We start from the raw sequence: 17,391 nt of genomic DNA, 5'->3' as shown, positions 1-17,391 counted from the left end.
AAGACAGGCAGCACTGATGCAGTTACCTTAGCAACAGGCTGGCATTTTCTCTCCTTCCGTTCAGAGTTGTGTAAGTGATTAATTTGATTTGTAGCCTAAACTGATTGGATACATGGCACTGTGCTATCTACAGGATCCTTAACTGGCTGGAATCATGCATGTCTTTTAAAGGCATCAAAGCAGCTGCCAGGACAAACAGGCCCAAGCAAATATAAGCTTTTAAAACATCTTGATGCCCCCTGAACATTTTCTTGTGCATGTGTGTGTACACATACATATGTGTGCTCATGCACGAGCACATGCTAGAAAGTCTGAAAATTTGGATCTGCCCTACTCAAGTTACTATTTAGCACATAAAAACGGAAAATATAGCAAAATACACTCCACTGAAGCATCCCCAAAAATAGCTTTGTCTTTTTGAGTGCTGCCAGTTGGAGAGAGTGAAGTGTAACTGTTCTTGAAGCTTTTTGAGAAAACATGTAAATATTAGATTTCTATTCCTTATCCATTTTTGGGGGGTCAAGTGCTGGCCGCAGAAGAAAGCATCTGAAACAAATTAAGCCAGTTTCTTCATTGGCAAGAAAGCTTGGCTGCTCATGCTCTGGCTCCGCCTTTCACAGTTGTCATTAAAATTTTAAGGTACACATTTTTAAATGCATTTATGCCATCTGTTGAAGCTTTGGCTTTTTATAAGCAGGACTCTAATATTCCATAATCCTACAATCAAAACTGCATGTTGTTCCTGGCTCCTTACAATCCCTTTGTTGCCCAACTTTGTATAGCAATTGCCAATACCTAGCTTTCTTTCTCTTTATTAAAAACAGAAATGGAGTGAGCACAGTGAAATGAAAAACATGTAGCAACTGTTTTGTTTGCCCCTTTCTGTTCGTTTCCTCCATCTGCCGTCGCAGGTTCACAGATGGGTCAGCCAAGCCAACTTCCCCCTGGAATCTCATTTTAATACTCTTCTGTGGGTTGGCAGCAGTAGTTGCTGTTTCAATTGCTTCCTCTGTTTTGGTCATGCTGTTGCTCTCCATCCTGGAGACACAACAGAGTTCCTAGTAATCTGCTATTGCTTATGGTGGGGGTGGCTTTTTCCTATATATGGTGGTACCCCATAAGGGAGGCACTAAGGTTCATAAACACAACTGTCACCTGTTCATTATGTTCTATCTTAGAATTTTTTAAAGAAGGTATCCCCCAATAGTCATGAGGCTCCCAGTGTTTGGCAAGCAGATTGTCTATGTGCAGATATCCATGGAGCTTCAATAGCAGGGAGGGTAGGGTTGGTGAGTATTGATGGTGGTACCCCTTGTAGAAACAATATCTTGGTTAGCAAAAGAGAGGATGCAGGCATTAGTCTAGACCTCATGCCAGGGGAGACTGTGAATGGAAAGCAGTCACAGCTCAGCTGATACTGGTTCTGCCAAATTTCTCCTCTCTTGCCATTCTTCTAAGGAGTTCAGGATGGCACATACATATGTTCCATCCTCCATTTTATCCTCTCAACAACCCTGTGGGTTTGGCCAGGCTGAGTGACTGTTCCAAGTTCCTACCCTGAGCTTCAAGATGAAGGGAGATTTGACCTTTGGACTTCCTGGTCCTGGTCCAACACTCTAATCACTATGAGCCACTGGCTTTCTGGGACTGGCTTGCTGTCACTTTGGGGGGGGGGAAACACTGACAGAAGCCTTTTCACCTCTGAAGTAATTCCAAGTGTGGATGGGGGTATTGGGCCCAGAATGTGCAATGTCTTGGGCCCATTTCTGTTACCCTTTAGCAGCTGGGTTGGGTGTGAAGGGGACTACTTATTGCTCTCTCTGTTCCCATGACAACTGTGGATATAAGGCACTTGAACTTAGTGAAAGATTTATCGGGGCTTAATCCTCCCCCTCACAAGCTAATTATTGGGAGTAAAGGTCTGGCTCAGCCCCCCCCCCCCAATCCAGTGTCTTCCTTTCCCCAGTCAACTGATTCATTGCATAGAAAAGGAAGGGAGGAAAAGATACAAAAACAGTATTCTGGAGCCTTCCCTTGTTCCTCTTACAGTCTTTTGCATGGCCCCAAACATCATTCAGGACATGCAAAAAGCATTTAGCATTGGCTGAACCTGCCCCAGATGTTACTGCTGTTTTAGGCTTTTTGGGTTGTGCTGTTCCCAGCATCCCAGGAACCCACTTCCAACATTCCTATCCACTGACCTGCAGAATTGCTGAAATGTGCTCCTGTTAATCTGTTATGCCCCTTTCACAGCTCTAGGATAGTTTATGTAGACATCTTTCAGGACTCTTATCACTGAACTTTAGAAAGCTTATCAGTAGCATACAACTGTGTAATAAAGCAATATTTGAGTTGTCATGATCATTTGTTGGTAGTGCCTCTAGAAAATAGTGCTATGAGCCTTGTAGGTGAGGAAAAGATCCTGGATTCTAAAATGTTCTTACAGTATGTAGTGTGCATATGAGTGCTGCGTATTCTGCTCAAAGTGCTTTCAAATACAATTGCTCTTGAAAATGTTCTTACAAAGGATTGTATTCATATTGGCTGATATTTCTGGGATTTGTTTAAATACAAGGTTTTTTCCCCTTAAAATAGAGGAATTCAATTTCTCATCTGGGGAGCAGTTTTATTTAAGTACTATTTCTGCCAATAACTGTCTTTACTCTTTTTTAAAAGCCTGTAGCCAAATTAGTTTTGTTTAGGATGGAAACCGCTTAAGTAGAATGTAGTCATTAACAAAAGCTGCCATAATGTCAAAGACTGGCTGTTCTTTCTAAATCCATTTATAGCACAGCTGCTTGAAAAAGTTTACTCTTCTTGTCCCAACCTCAGTTTTTATAAACTTAATCATGTAGTCTTGGTTTGTGTGGGAATACAAACAAGCCAAATGTATCCAAGGATTCCAAATATTGTAGAAGTTCTAAGTTTTCCAAAGAACAACATCTGAAATGTCAAATTACTTCCTGTAACTTCTTAACTTATTAACTTGTGGAATTTGACAAGGCATCAGATGAGTACTTTGTGAAACAGTTCCAAGAAGTATGGTTAAGAGTCTGCACTTTGGTCTACTAATTTGATTATGTTCTAGTTGCTGGGCTGGGTTGGGCTTGGGTTTGGTATTCATTTCTCTTTACTTTTGGCATGAATTAAACTGGTAGAATGGATTGCTATTTAATGTTCACAGTTGCTTGCATCAGAAATCCTGCAAAACAGAAAACGTTTCAGTGAGAGTATACTCAGGAAGACTTTACATCCTGTCTCATTCAGATACTATGAGGATTGCAGATTATATTTTTATCTTGATTTAAGTCATTCTTGATTTCATATTTGTGTGCATGATGTGCTTGACCAAAACCTGGCTTCAAAATACTGTCACTTTTTTTCCTTTTTATAAAATGGCAATATAACTTTAACTGACACATAACCTGTATTTATCTCTAGGGTGCCTATATTTTTTCTGTCTCTCTCATGCCTCTTTTTAAAGAGGTTACCTGTTTGAAGACTTCTTAGCATTGTTCCACAACATAAATATTTAGAATGTAATACCTACTAATCTTAAAATTAAGTGGATTATCTCCATAAATTTGACATAGTATTCAGAGATGTCATTGAAAAAGGATTAGCACAGGATTATGTAAAACACTGGAATGAATTTTAACTCAAGCTTTTTGTTGATCATTTTTTGTTTATAGTTTTCTGTTGGAAATAGCAGAAATAACACTGGGCCAAAAGACATAAAATGATTTTTTTGTACTTCAGTAGATATAGAAAGTAAATCTTGCTACAGGCTTTTTGGGAAAAATTCTAGAGCTTGGGCTATTGATAATTCTATAGTAACAATAGAAGTATTAGAAATACTGATCCAACTGAATGGTTTGATCCTGAAAGCCAGTAGGGGTAAAGTGTTGCTCTTGAACCAGACAGATCTGATTTGCTAAACCCTTTTAGTTTAATTATTATGGAGAAACTTTGGGCAAGAGTTGCTTTTGCAAAATGAATTCATTTTAAAAACCTGTTTTAGAGACAAGTGCCCTGTTGCATTTGATCAAGATGTATTGACCCAAATCTTGGGATCAGTGTTCAGCTTAGATCTTTTTACTTGAAGGGTGTCCACAAATATATACAAAAAGGAAATCTGCCTTTTAAATTAAGGCTTTTCATAAAGTTTTGCTTAAATGATTAGGATGGAACATATCAACTGTTTTTGCTAGCATTTGCACAAATGGCAATACTGTGGGTAACTTGGTGTAGGTCAAGTAATAAAATTCAGCTTTCCTTCCTGTTTTCTAAAGACAACATTTTGATAAGCAGTGATGTCATGATCTCAGATGGGTGCACCCAGTTGCAACATTTGTTTGAAATTTACCAGAATAACTGGTTACCAGATAATACCGTAATTATGCTTGGGATATTTGGCCATTAGAAAGGCTGGAGTGTAATCACAGCAAGGTATAAAGTATTAACAACTTTCCACATATACTCCAAAAGGAGGACATTTACAGTGCAATCCTAATGGATTAGAAGGGGTGACTCCTAGGATTGCACTGCCATTTTGGCAGTCATAACCTTTTGATCTGATGCAGGTCTGGTACCCAAGTATGCTCATGACTAGGGATGGGCACAAACTGGCACATGGGCCTTTGTTGATGACAAATTTTGGCCAGTTCATGGTTCATTAACTGCAGCCTGGCCATGAACCTCCATGAACTTTTAAGGTAGATTGTGGAGATTCGTGGGTTCATGGGGAGCAAAAAGCAGGCTGCTCCCAGCTGCTCAGGTGTTTAGATTGGAAACAGCTGCATCTGCTCCTCTGGCTCAGCTGTTTAAAGGGGCTTTCTTGGGTTCAGTTCAAAGACATTTAAATCACCAATTTGTGCTGCCTGCCACTTTCCATGGGGAGCAGAAAGCAGGGGTTTAAATGGCTATTTAAAACCCTGCTTTCTGTTCCCCATGAAAAGTGGCAGGGAGCAGAAAGCAGGGGTCATTAACCCATACAAACTGGTTCGGTTTGCGAACCAGCCTCTCAGATCATAAGTTTGTGGTTCAGTTTGTGGTTCAACCACAAACCGAACAGCAAAAATGTGGCTTGTGCATATGATGGACCCCGTCTGTTTCCCTCCCTTAGAGGCAATATTTTCCCCTCAATTTTTATTTCCCTTCACTGGTTGTGCAGCCCTGGTAACGTGTTCATTCTTCCCTTGAAGAAACCTTGTCTGTCTCACCCTGTCAGTAAGGTATATTTTGCTATTTGCTCAGGGAAGGGATAGGTTCGCCCTTTTACTTAAACCCTTGAAATTGGCACTTGAGACACATGTAAAATTCAAAAACAACAAAAGGTTTTATTTTAACATGAAACAGAAAGGTCAGGTTAAATTAGGGGTTGAAATTACTGAGGTAAAACTATTACATGCATAGACTTTTGTTCTTATATATCAGACTAACAAGAGGTTCTTAAATTATTCACAGTTACTTAGATCTTTATGTTTAGAGGTTTTTGTTCCAGTGTTTTCCCAAACACTCTAATACACTTTATTTGTATAATCACTGACTCTCTTTTTTTAATTATTTTATTAAGTGTATATATATGTGTGTGTGTGTGTGTGTATATATCCAGATATTTTTATGCATATCTTAACACTTCATTTTTTGTATTCTCCTCTTTCTAAGAATCAAATTAAACATTGAAAGCATATTACTCTCTATCCTCGTTATCTTATTCCCTTTCTTTACCAGCTTGCCCAAACCGCCGTACAACTTCCTTTAATTCATGATCTAAACATTATTACATTCTTCTTTAAGTTATTCAATACTTCTATACTTCTTTTGCTGGATTCCCCCGTGCATCTTTATTTTATACTTATAGTCTTTCTTCCATACCTATAAAGGAAAGTTGAACAGGGTTGCCTCCGAAACTGGGTGCTGCAGAGGAAGAAGAAGAAGAAGAGATTGGATTTATACCCCGCCCTTTACTACCCAAAGGTGTCTCAGAGCGGCTTACAAACTCCTTTCCCTTCCCCTCCCCACAACAGACACCCTGTGAGGTGGGTGGGGCTGAGAGAACTCTGACACAAACTGCTCTTGTTCAAGGACAAGGACCCAAGGTCACATCAGCAGGTGCAAGTGGAGGAGTGGGGAATCAAACCCGGTTCTCCCAGATTAGAGTCCACACACTTAACCACTACACCAAACAGGAAGCCTCTGCAATAGGAGGAAATCCTCCTCCCTCTTATCGGAGGTCTTGGGGGGGGCACATCCTTCCCCTCCTTGCTATGTCGTTGGCTTTAACTATTCCATTCCTGTTGTCTATTTTCCATTATTATTATTCCCACTCATCCTATCTACTAACTCTAACTTACTCTATATACTAACATACTATCATACTAACTCTTACTTTATGGATTACATTCTACCTCTCTGCTTCAAAACATAATATCACAGTTCAAACACTTCCATTCCTTAATTTGGTTACTGCCTCTACTAAATTTTTCCCTGTAATTTCGTTATGTGCAGTGAACATTTTGTTTTCCAAATTAACCACGAGATGTCCGAGCGGCAACCATCTGTACTGAATTCCTTTGTCTCTGAGAATTTTTGCTGTTTCCTTAAGACGTCTTCTTGCGATGCTTGCCTCAGCTGGAATGTCAGAAAACAGATACACAATCGTGTCCTCCAGGCTCAGTCCCTGCTTGTGTCTCGCGATTGCAAAAAGTTTATTCTTCGTTATTTGTTTGAGTAGCCCAAATTCATTTTTTTAACTGTCCAACCTCTCCACTCAGAGACTTTAAATCATTCTTGATTTTTTTCCTTATCTCTGTTAAGGCATGCAATAACACAGTCTGTTCGCTTTGGTCAGGGTTACTCCCCCCTGCCGCCATTTCCTCTAACAGAGACACCTCTAGGTCTGTATCATCTGAGTGTTCAGGGTCAGTATTACTCTTTTTGGGAGGTCTATAAGGTGGCTTTTTAGTACCTTTATTTGCTCTGGTCCTTCCCATAGCTGGGCATTGGTAGTTGTTCCAAACTTGGCTGTATTTTCTGGAAGCAGAGCTCTAATTTTTTCATGGGAATAGCAGGAGCTGGAAGGGATGCAGCACTCAGCCACCACACACACACACCCATCACTGACTCTTTTGGTCCCCAAAAGGCTGGTACCTTCTTCCTAGTACCCAACCCCCCTTTTCCTTGGAACACCAGTATTCCTCTTGAGTTGTGAACTGACTTCTAAGGTCTCTAAAGCAGTTCCTATTCACACCAGACCAGAGAACTCTGTACTCCTCAGAGATAACGCTCCCTGTTTGACTGGGTAGGGAATCTTTTTCTCTCTGTAGATCTATCCCCTTTCCTTTGGCCTGGAGTCTTCTCTACTACCCATTTCCTTGCCAAACTCTCCCCTTGGTATTCATGTCTGTGTTTAAACTGCTCTCAGCTAATACTTTAATTCAGACTGCATTCAGTCAAGGTAGAAATCTCACTCTGTAAGCATTAAAATGACATTCTTAGACAGCTATTCGTAGATAGTCTCAGTAAGTCTGTTCACAGTAAAGGCAGGAATCTGGTTAAATTTTCCTCAGCATCCAGCTCTCTTGAGGCTTCTTTTTTTGCTCAGCTGATTCCAACCAATCAGATTGCCTGGGGCAGCCTGTCACTTAAGCCTCTCTATTTTTGTGAAGAATTAACCCTTCACAGCCCTTCAGCTGTTTGTACAGCACATCTAAGCGTCTTACAAAGTGCAGTCCATCACAGTGCCCTTCCCTACTCATGATAATCAAAGCATTGTACAATATAGATATGGCTGGATATCTCAGTGAAGTCACCATCTCACTATATGTTTTAACAACCAGAACCCCAAAACTATGCAGATCACTGGGGACAGAAATAAATTGCTGTTTCTGCTTTATTTCTGTTTCTGTTGCCCAGTTTCTTGAAGGCAGGCACAGGCTTCTGCAGTGAGTTTTGATCATTGATGTTAGATCATTTAAAGGAACAATGGCATTCATAGCTGCATACTTTCTTCTATCTGGTTGCATGTAGTTTGAGTGTGAAGACATATACTGTGTTTGAGAATGATGGGGGAATCGTACTCGCAAGACAGCAATTAGTAATGTGTGTAATTTGCAGAATAGAGTTTCACATGTTGCATACAAACATCAGAATTTCCCAATTGTTTAGGTTTACACTTCTGGTTCTTTAGTGAAGAATATCATAGAATCATAGAGTTGGAAGGGGCCATACAGACCATCTAGTCCAACTCCCTGCCCAATGCAGGACCAGCCTAAAGCATCTGTGATAAATATTAGTCCAGCCTCTTCTTGAAAGCTGCCAGTGAAGGGGAGCTAACCACCTCCCTAGGCAGCTGATTCCACCTTTGAACCACTCTGACGGTGAAAAAGTTTTTCCTAATATCCAGCCGATACCTTTCTGGATGTAATTTAAACCCATTGCTTCAGGTCCTATCCTCTGCTGCCAGCTGAAACAGCTCCTTGCCCTCCTCCAAATGACAGCCTTTCAAATATTTAAAGAGAGTCATCATGCCCCCCCTCAATCTCCTCTTCTCCTAACTAAACATTCCCAAGGCCCTTAGCCTTTCCTCGTAGGGCTCAGTCTCCAGCCCCCTGATCATATAATCAAGGTCACCATAATGTAAACCGTATGTCATAAGTATCTGAGAGTGACGTTTATAAACAAAGGCATCTTGAACATTTTACAGCTTATTTGTAGTGATTCAGCAACATTGTTGACAAGGTCCAGCGACTCTGAGCAGTTGAATTCATGGTGCTGTCAGTTAATTTCCCGAATTCTGAGACTTCCTTGTCTGCAGTCAGCAGTTGTCACTGTAACATTGGTCTCCCTTTAAGTCTGTTTTCTAATACTGTTTTCTGTTGTTTCTCTCTTACAGCATGAAAGACTTTCCAGGTAAGATTTTCAGCAAACTTTTGTTAAAGCATGCATTTTAATAGGCTGTTTGCCAATTATGAATGAAAAATATTTACTCCTGCTGATCAAGTTAGAACCAGGCCTTCTGATAATGCTTCAAAAACTCTCAGTGGTACTGTGATCTGAAGTCCTTTTTCTTTCCCCAAATCAAATTTATATTATCAGTGAGTGGAAAAGGAGATAAACATTTTGTCCATTTGAATGCAGAATTTCTTTCCCACATCTTTCCTTTCTAGCTGCATAGAGAGCAATACCTAAGAATATAAGAGAAGCCAATACTGGCTCCGGCCAATGGCCCATTCAATCCAACATTCTGTCACACAGTGGCCAAAAATACCAGGTGCCATCAGGAGGTCCAGCAGTGAAGAATTTATTCACTGCATATGTTGGGGCATCGGTGCCATAACCACCCCACATTTTAGGGGGTGGAAATCTATCTAGAGAAATGCAATGTTATAAGACTGAATTAAGTTGCTTTTTCATAGTGTGTTCTGGTATTACATCTGTTTCCAGGTTGGACACTGCAAGTTCAAACACTGGCACCAGCGATAGCTATGGTGATCGGCCCTTAGGTCGCAGCACTGCCTACACCAGGAGAGAGAATCGCCTGGCTGCCCTCAGCAGCAGAACAGAGGATGACAGTAGCAGGGACTATAAAAAAGTAGGTCATAGAAATGGGCAGAGATGAGTCCTTCTTTCTTCTGCAATCATCTTTAATAATTTAGCAGCAGATTAGAAATCTAAGTTTGGTGCGTTAATCCACCTATCCTGTGTACCTTCCATGGGTTTGCTGTGAGTATCTTAGGGCAGGTAACCCACTCAGGTGGGTAGCCGTGTTGGTCTGAAGCAGCAGAACAAAGTTTGGGTCCAGTGGCACCTTTAAGACCAACAAAATTTTATTCAAGGTATAAGCTTTCTTGTGCATGGTATCTGACGAAGTGTTCATGCACACAAAAGCTTATACCTTGAATAAAACTTTGTTGGTCTTAAAGGTGCCACTGTACTCAAACTTTGTTCTTTATCTTCTACTCAGTTCCTTGCCCATAGAATTAAATACGTAAGCCTCCTTGAGCCACCATTGATGGTGGGAATGATGGAGTGTAAATATGTTGTACTGTAAGCCTGAATTTAATTTATGGATATCTGGAAATCAGCTTTGTGCATAACTTGTTCAAAAGATCAGAAACGGTGAAATTACAAGGTGAAATTAGTGACAGATAGGGTCCTATCTGTGGGCCAGGTGCTAAGCAAATTAATCTCAAACATTTTAAAATAGTAGTAGTTAAAAGGCAACAAGGAGTCACCTGTATGGTCTGCAGAGTATCACTGCAAATTAGACTCCATCAGGTTGATATCAACCCCTCATTGTTGCTCATGGACGCCTTGACCATTATAGATGGTCTGTGAGTGTGTCTAGGCCATACTATTTGGCTTTGCCTTCATCCCGTAAAGACTGAAAGGGCGTACCTTGGAGTGGTACAGCACTTTTCATAAGGCTTTGTATTGTAGGGAAGATCTGCAATAAATTCGTCTCTGATGTGCTTCTGAAATGCTTCGGGTCCCTCAGAACACAGTTTGAAAACCATTTTATTATAGCACAAGAGGTGCAGAAGTGCATATACAGTTGACTTTCTGTGCTTTTGATTTGTTTTTACCCTCTCTCCTTAAAAGAAGAATTCCCAGTGATATTGACTGACCAGCAGTTAAAATAGTCTGTTTGTCAGCAGTCTGGGTCACAGTGGCAGATTGGAAGATCACAGCCATTATACCACAACTGGTGTTTCAAAAGATGAAATCTGATACTGAGGGTAACTTCCAGTTGTCTTTTTGCCGTTCAGCTCTATGAAAGTGCCCTGTCTGAAAATCAAAAATTGAAGTCAAAACTACAAGATGCACAGGGGGAGCTTGCTGACATCAAACTGAAATTGGACAAAATAGCACAGGTGAGAAAATGTGAGAATAAGGAGCACTATAATAATGAGAATGCACGAAAGAAGACTGCAGTTTTGTTTAGTCCTTTATAATAGGGAGTCTTTGGCATCTGAGAAGGATTATTGTCGTTTCTCAGACAAAAATAATTTTAAAAACCCAGAAGTACTTGGTGCAATAACAGATGTCACTATTTCTTAAAAAAATACTTGGATTTTCTTCTGAAATAATTTTAATTAAAGACAGATAATCTCCCCAACATGTGCTTCAGAAAGGGTTTACTAGTTTAGTAGTTTAGTTTAAAGCTCTCATTTTCCCCCCAAGACTTCTCCAATGTTTCTTATGAATTGCCAAGCCCTCTCCATGAACCCCTGGTCTTCACCCTCCACACCCCGTTTACCATGTTGCTTCAGTAGACTGGTGATGAGAGACCGCCCTCCCCAGCATCTTGGAATCTGTTTCAGCAATGTCCAAGGCAATGAGTTGCACCTTGGGAAGTGTAATCTCTGAAGTGCACCATGATATAGTGTCAAGCAACTTCAGGACTACCTTTCCCAGTGTGCACTTTGGGTGTAGCAGTAGAAGAAGGGGGAGGCAGAAAGAGCCCATTAGTGGGCTACCAGCTTACTTCCTGCAGCAAAGCGCCTCAAGGGATGTGAGCTTGAGAGCATCTGAGAGTTTGAGAACATAGTTGTAGTTCATGGGAAAGGCCCAAAAATTATAAAGATGTTTACAACTCCTTAGGAAAAGATTTTTCCCCCCAGGAGTTCTTCACTGTAGCGTGTAATATGTTGGGCCCTTTGCAGTATGCATGTAGGTGAGGACGGATATCTAATTGAAGCCAGAGAAGGATTTTCAAGCTGCTGAAGTTTCTGCTCCAAGTCTAGGAAATATAAACTTCCGAAGTAACTATAAGGTTTAATATAGTTTTTTAAACTATCCTTTTTCATTTCGATAGCAGAAGCAAGAAAAAACCTCTGACCGTTCAAGTATGCTTGAAATGGAAAAGCGGGTATGTATTTCTGCTTTCTAGTATCTGTTTGCTTATTTAGCTTGACTTCGGAGGGTATTTTGGAAAGGAAATGCCTCTACAGAAAGCTGATTTGGTTCCTGCTCTGAGACTTCTTGGGTAATACTCAACTCTTGAGCAGTTTTACTTCTCAGATTTGTCTATCAGCGTATTTGCTCACTTCATTTCAACTTTCTGCTGCATAATAAAGGGCTGCCATGTAATAAATTCCTAATTCATGCCCGGCTAGGAACTTAAGTCATCTATTGAGGATCTGTTCTCTAGTGGATTCCTGCCTGATTATTTGCCTGGCTCCTGAACTTTGTTTTCAGATGTCAGGTTAAAACATTTTTATTCAACCAGGTATTTGTTTAAAGAATTGTATTTTTTTCAGGACCGAAGGCTGCATGTGTTCTAAAAAATGGGGCTCAGAAATTACTGTCCTAGTATAGATCAAGATGGGTAGCCATGTTAGTCTGTCTGTAGTAGTAGAAAAGAGTAAGTGTCTAGTAGCACCTCAAAGACTAACAAAATTTGTGGCAGGGTATGAGCTTTCATGAGCAGTTAAGAAGTGAGCAGTGACTCACAAAAGCTCATACCCTACCACAAATTTTGTTAGTCTTTAAGGTGCTCCTGGACTCTTACTCTTTTCTGCTGTCCTAGTACTACTACTAAGTTGATGCCAAATCTATCTATGTATTAATCATATTTTTTATCATGCCTGTCCTTGAAAGAAAGTGATTGACCCAAGTTTGCCCAGTTCATGGCTGTGTAAAGATTTGAAACTGCTTTATCTGGTCAGTTCTACAACTGTACCCTCTGACTAGAAAGGTTTCACATACTTTTATTTTGTATTCATGAGATATAATAGTGTATTGTTTTAATATTGCTATAATTTATATATTTTAATCTGTTTTTTTTAATCTGTTGCCCACCTAACGGTGGACTTATAACTGTTTTAAATAAATTACATAAATAACTATGAAATTCACCTAGTGACCTACATATGCTATTGTAATTCTTGATATCAATATATCCTGTGATTCTTGATATCGATATATCTATTTCTCAAGAAGGCTAGATCTGTGGATCCAGAGACTGGAGCCATGAACAGATATGGCAGATCTTTCTACAAATCTGAAAAATGCACCAGGTTTGCAGGCAATCACACTAAGTATTGTCAGCCTTCAAGCCTTGGGTTCTGTCAGTAAAAGTCAGTGGGAGGGGGCAGGGCCCTCTTGAGGGCTGTTTTGGCTTTTGAGGGAGGGCTCAATTGGGGCAAGACCAGCCAGCAACCACCAGATGACTTGATACCACATGACTTGCATGAATCACCAGGACTAGCTTCTTGCTACTATTCAACAGCATCCCCCTCCTCAAAAAAAAAAGAGAGAGAGAGAGAGAGAGAGAGGAAGAAGCCACTGCAGTATAGTTTCAAACTAGGATCTGGGAGACCCAGGTTCAAATTACCATTCCAACTTGGAATTTCAGTAGGTGAACATGGGCTAATTACACATTCTCAGCCAGTTTGGTGTAGTGGTTAGGAGCATGGACTCTAATCTGGGAGAACTGGGTTTGATTCCCCATGCTTCCACATGCAGCTGCTGGTGTGACCTTGGGTCAATTACAAGTTCTCTCAGACCTGTTTTCTCAAGAGCAGTTCTCAAAAGAGCTCTCTCAGCCCCACCTACCTCACAGGGTGTCTGTTGTGTGGAGGGGAGACCCTTCGGGTAGTGAAGGGTGGGGTATAAATCCAATCTCTTATTCTCTTCTTCTAATTTACATCAGAAAGTAGTTGTTAGAATAAAGTGGAGGAGAGGAGAATGCTGTAATCTATTTTGGGTTCCCACTGAGAAGAAAGGTGGGATATAAATGAAGTAAATAAATAATGATTATAGCTGAAGCTGGGAGTCAGATAAAAGGCTAGTTTGTTGGTAGGTGGGAAGGTTGCATATGGGATTGCATAAAGGTGAGAATATGGGGTTGCCAGGAGGAGAGAAAGAGGAAATAGTATGGGGAAGGTGATACAGAGGAAAATGAGTTCCTCCCCACAAAACGTTTCTGCTTCCCCAAATGGGTCTGACACTTGGCCAGAGTTTTCCTGGGAGAGGGTGCCAGGGTGAAGGAAAGAGGGAATGCTGAAGACCAGAGGGCCAAATATAGGTAGGATGGCTGGGGTGGGTGGGAAGTGTGGGGAAAATAAGATGCTCCCCACAAGTCCTTGCAGATTCCGCATCACAGAGCTGGACCTGGCCCGGTGGCCAGCATTATGCAATTGGGCCATGGTTTTCCTGAGTACAAGCTTCCAGGGGGGAGGGAAAGAAGGGAAACTGAAGATCGTGGTATATAAAGGTAGGTTGGCTGGGGGGGGAGAAGGAAGCAGGAAAAGGGGAGAGGCTATGGGAGCCTTCAGGAAAGGTACAGAGGAAATAGTGGGGGCTGGGAAAATGTGATGCGCCCCCCAAGTCCTTGCAAGTCCTCTGCTTGTATGGCTATATTTCCCAAATATCATCGCACAAGATCATTGTTGTGAAAATATTGTTCCTAAACAGGAAAAACGAACCCTTGAGCGGAAACTTTCTGAAATGGAAGAGGAAATGAAGGTATGAAAAATTCCGCGCTAATATTCTTCTCTGTGCTTAGCAGTGTCTTTACACGGACATCTTGAGGGAGCACAGTGTCATGTGTCATAAAAACCTTGTTGTTGAATGAACATTTTAATATCACACTGCCCTCTGTTGGTTATCTTCTGTCTCCCTTTTTTTTAGCTGAAAGCATATTCCAAGCCTGAGTTGTAAGATTTCTGTTTTGCACTACTGATATCAAGTTATAACTGTTATTCGAGCCTTTCTTATGCTTAAAAGAAGCTACAGTTGCCTTCTAGCATCATTTAGTTGAAGGATGGCTACCCTTCCAAATGTCATCACGGTCTGATAAAATGTTCCCCAAAGCGTCATTTGTAAGGAAGACAGAAATGTTTACCATTCACAGGAGACATATACTGTGCTTTAATATTTCCTCTCCTTTGGATTTTGCATGAAATGCCTTGGATTTGCCTGACTGCTTGTGCGCCTTATAGCTAAATGGTGATACATTTGTTACAGAGCCTGATTACCTTTGAAGGAATCCAATTAGGCTGCAGAGTAAAGTTCCTTGCTAACCATGTACAGAACAGTGTGATCCCTGAGAATGCAGCAGTTGTCTGTCCCTGCCTTAGTGAATGAAGTTTAGCTTAGAGGTAGCCCTGTATAGGTATACTTTAATGCTGAGATGAATGTTTCACACTGGAATGTTTGTGTGTGTGTGTGTGGGAGGGTTTCCCCAAATTTTTCACCGGTGCTTTGTCCCTTTTGTGCCTGTTCAGCACCTTAGCTTGCTGTTGAATTGGTGCATTATTTTCTTTTAAAATCATGGTTCCTTTCATTCAAGCAAAAAAAGTATAACTGTCGTGTAGCCAGTAAAATTTGGCAGGTGGCCAGCATCTCACTGAAGGCAAATGAAGCTAACACAAACGAAGGGTTTGTGTTAGCTTTGTTTGCCAATGCAAATCGTAACACAAACTCCTACTTTGTGTTAGCTTCATTTGCCCTCAGTGACATAGGCAGTCTGCCAAATCTTACTGGCTTTGTAACTGTTACACTTTTTATCGCACTAAAGAAGACAATTTTAAAGCTGGAAAAATGACCCTGATTCAGCAGATGATTCAGGGCTGTGATTCAGCTTGTTTTAGAGTACCTCTGCAACTTCCCAGAAATGTTATCTGATGAAGGGAGCTTTGACACTTGAAATATTATTCCCCCCCACCCCCCAAAAAATGGTCTCTAAGGTATTACTGGGCTTGAATCTAGAACTTCCCAGAAGAGGCCGTTCTTTCAGTGAGGCAAACTAATGCTGGAGAGTGTGGCTCCCCGAAAAAGGGCATGCAAACATTTTTTTACTTCTTTAAAACTTTCCTTAAATGATTGCCCAAAGAGGAGCATGTTTTCCAGTGGTTCTGGGGAAAGCAGTCTTGGCAGTCAGAAAGACTCCTCTTGCTAGCAAACAAAGTCTTTCCCAGTGGGAGAGACTTTTCAGTCCAAAGTTAGACTCTGGGGAAGCATCAGTTCCTCCAATCCATGCCATGAATCGAATAGGAACACTAGCCCCAGAGAGCTAGTCAAAGAGAGAAGAACATGAAGAAGACAGGAAAGAGAGACATCTACTGACTTTTGAACTGACTAAGCTGGATACACGAACATGCTGGTGCTCCCAGAAAGCCACACTCCAATTTTGCATTTGCAGAGGTCAAATCTACTTAAAACAGACAATTTCCTCCTCTCCTGTTTTGGGGACTGGGGGAGGCAGGATGGGAAGACTTATTCTCGAGGATTCCAGGGTTCACCATAGGAACAAGGTTATCTTCGACGTGGTCTCTGTGCTTCACATCCATGGCATCTAGTGCGCACGCGCTGGATCGATCGGCATTGTAGCAAGCTCTTTAACAAATTTTCGCGCCCAGTCCCTCGGGCATGTGCAGGAACCCCACCGCACATGACCAGAGGGGTGGGCGCAGACATCCCGTCAGTTCCTTTCTTACCGCCACGTTGGAAAGACCTTTTTCTTCGTCGGTCTGATCGGTTCGCGTGTTTTGGCTTTTTGCCTCACAGCTCTTTGGATTTTTTCCTCAGTTTATTCCTTTTCTTCGTTGTTCTTTCAAAAAAAATTTTAAAAAAACCTTTTATTTTCTGCTGAGGGGGAGGTTGCCGCTTTACCTCAGTCGGGCCTTCGGGCTACCCCCCCACCACCCATTCTTTCTTCTTCATTTTGGTTTTTATGGAGAAGAAGTGGGGCTTTTTTAATAGGTGCAAGGGTTGAGGTAGTAAACTTGCTCCTCCTGACCATCATACCCTTTGCATACTTTGTCTCAGAGAGTCTCATCGACCTGAATCCTGTCACCACTGTGCTCGCTTTTCAAACCAGACCCGGAAAAAAACGAGCTGCGCGCCTTAAAGTGGTCCTACTAGAATCGGCAACCGACACTGAAGCCTCCAGCATCGAAGGCGCAATCCTCAGCTTCCACGCTGGTGAAAAAGAAGTACAGGCCAAGTAAGGAGCAAAAGTCCGCAAAGAAGGGCTCTTCCAAACCCCTTAAGGCGGCAAAGAAGGGGAAAGTAGCGGTGGCTGCACTGGGTGATGCCCCTAAAGTGCCTCCCGCTCCAACGACTGTATAGATACCGGAGGCCCAAGTCCCTCCACCAATACTGACCATCCATGTCTTGAACTCCCCTGTCCACCAAATGGAGCGTCCTTACTCCGACATCGAAACGGTAGAGCTCCTAAGTCATGAAATGGACATCGATCCACGTCGGCACCGACATGCTTCATGCGACGTGGAGTGTCACCCTCCACGTCTGCACAGTCAATCTGTCTATATCGACAACCGAGATTATGCGGGCTCCTCTCAAAGACATGCTGCTGCGTTGTCTCCGAGATGTCCATGGTCCAGAAGTCGATCCCCGCGAGTCTTCTTAACCCCGCCA

General features: G+C 41.7%; 1 protein-coding gene across 7 annotated transcripts in view; it reads left to right on the top strand.

Moving 5' to 3' along the window:
* LOC107107468 (protein phosphatase 1 regulatory subunit 12B-like) overlaps positions 1-17,391 on the top strand; it is a 109,387-nt gene that overhangs the window by 62,811 nt on the left and 29,185 nt on the right. For 5 of the 7 annotated variants that reach the window (XM_015407771.1, XM_015407775.1, XM_015407769.1 and 2 more), the window contains 5 exons: positions 8,897-8,913; positions 9,448-9,595; positions 10,773-10,877; positions 11,822-11,875; positions 14,425-14,475. In XM_015407771.1, coding sequence (XP_015263257.1) covers positions 8,897-8,913; positions 9,448-9,595; positions 10,773-10,877; positions 11,822-11,875; positions 14,425-14,475 — 375 coding nt within the window. The remainder of the gene's footprint in view (positions 1-8,896; positions 8,914-9,447; positions 9,596-10,772; positions 10,878-11,821; positions 11,876-14,424; positions 14,476-17,391) is intronic. The other 2 variants (XM_015407776.1, XM_015407770.1) reach the window with 1 other exon arrangement.

Source organism: Gekko japonicus, unplaced genomic scaffold (assembly GCF_001447785.1).
Source record: "Gekko japonicus isolate JY-2015 unplaced genomic scaffold, Gekko_japonicus_V1.1 scaffold2690, whole genome shotgun sequence".
Lineage (NCBI taxonomy): Eukaryota > Metazoa > Chordata > Lepidosauria > Squamata > Gekkonidae > Gekko > Gekko japonicus.
This window is presented reverse-complemented; position numbering and strand designations above follow the sequence as displayed.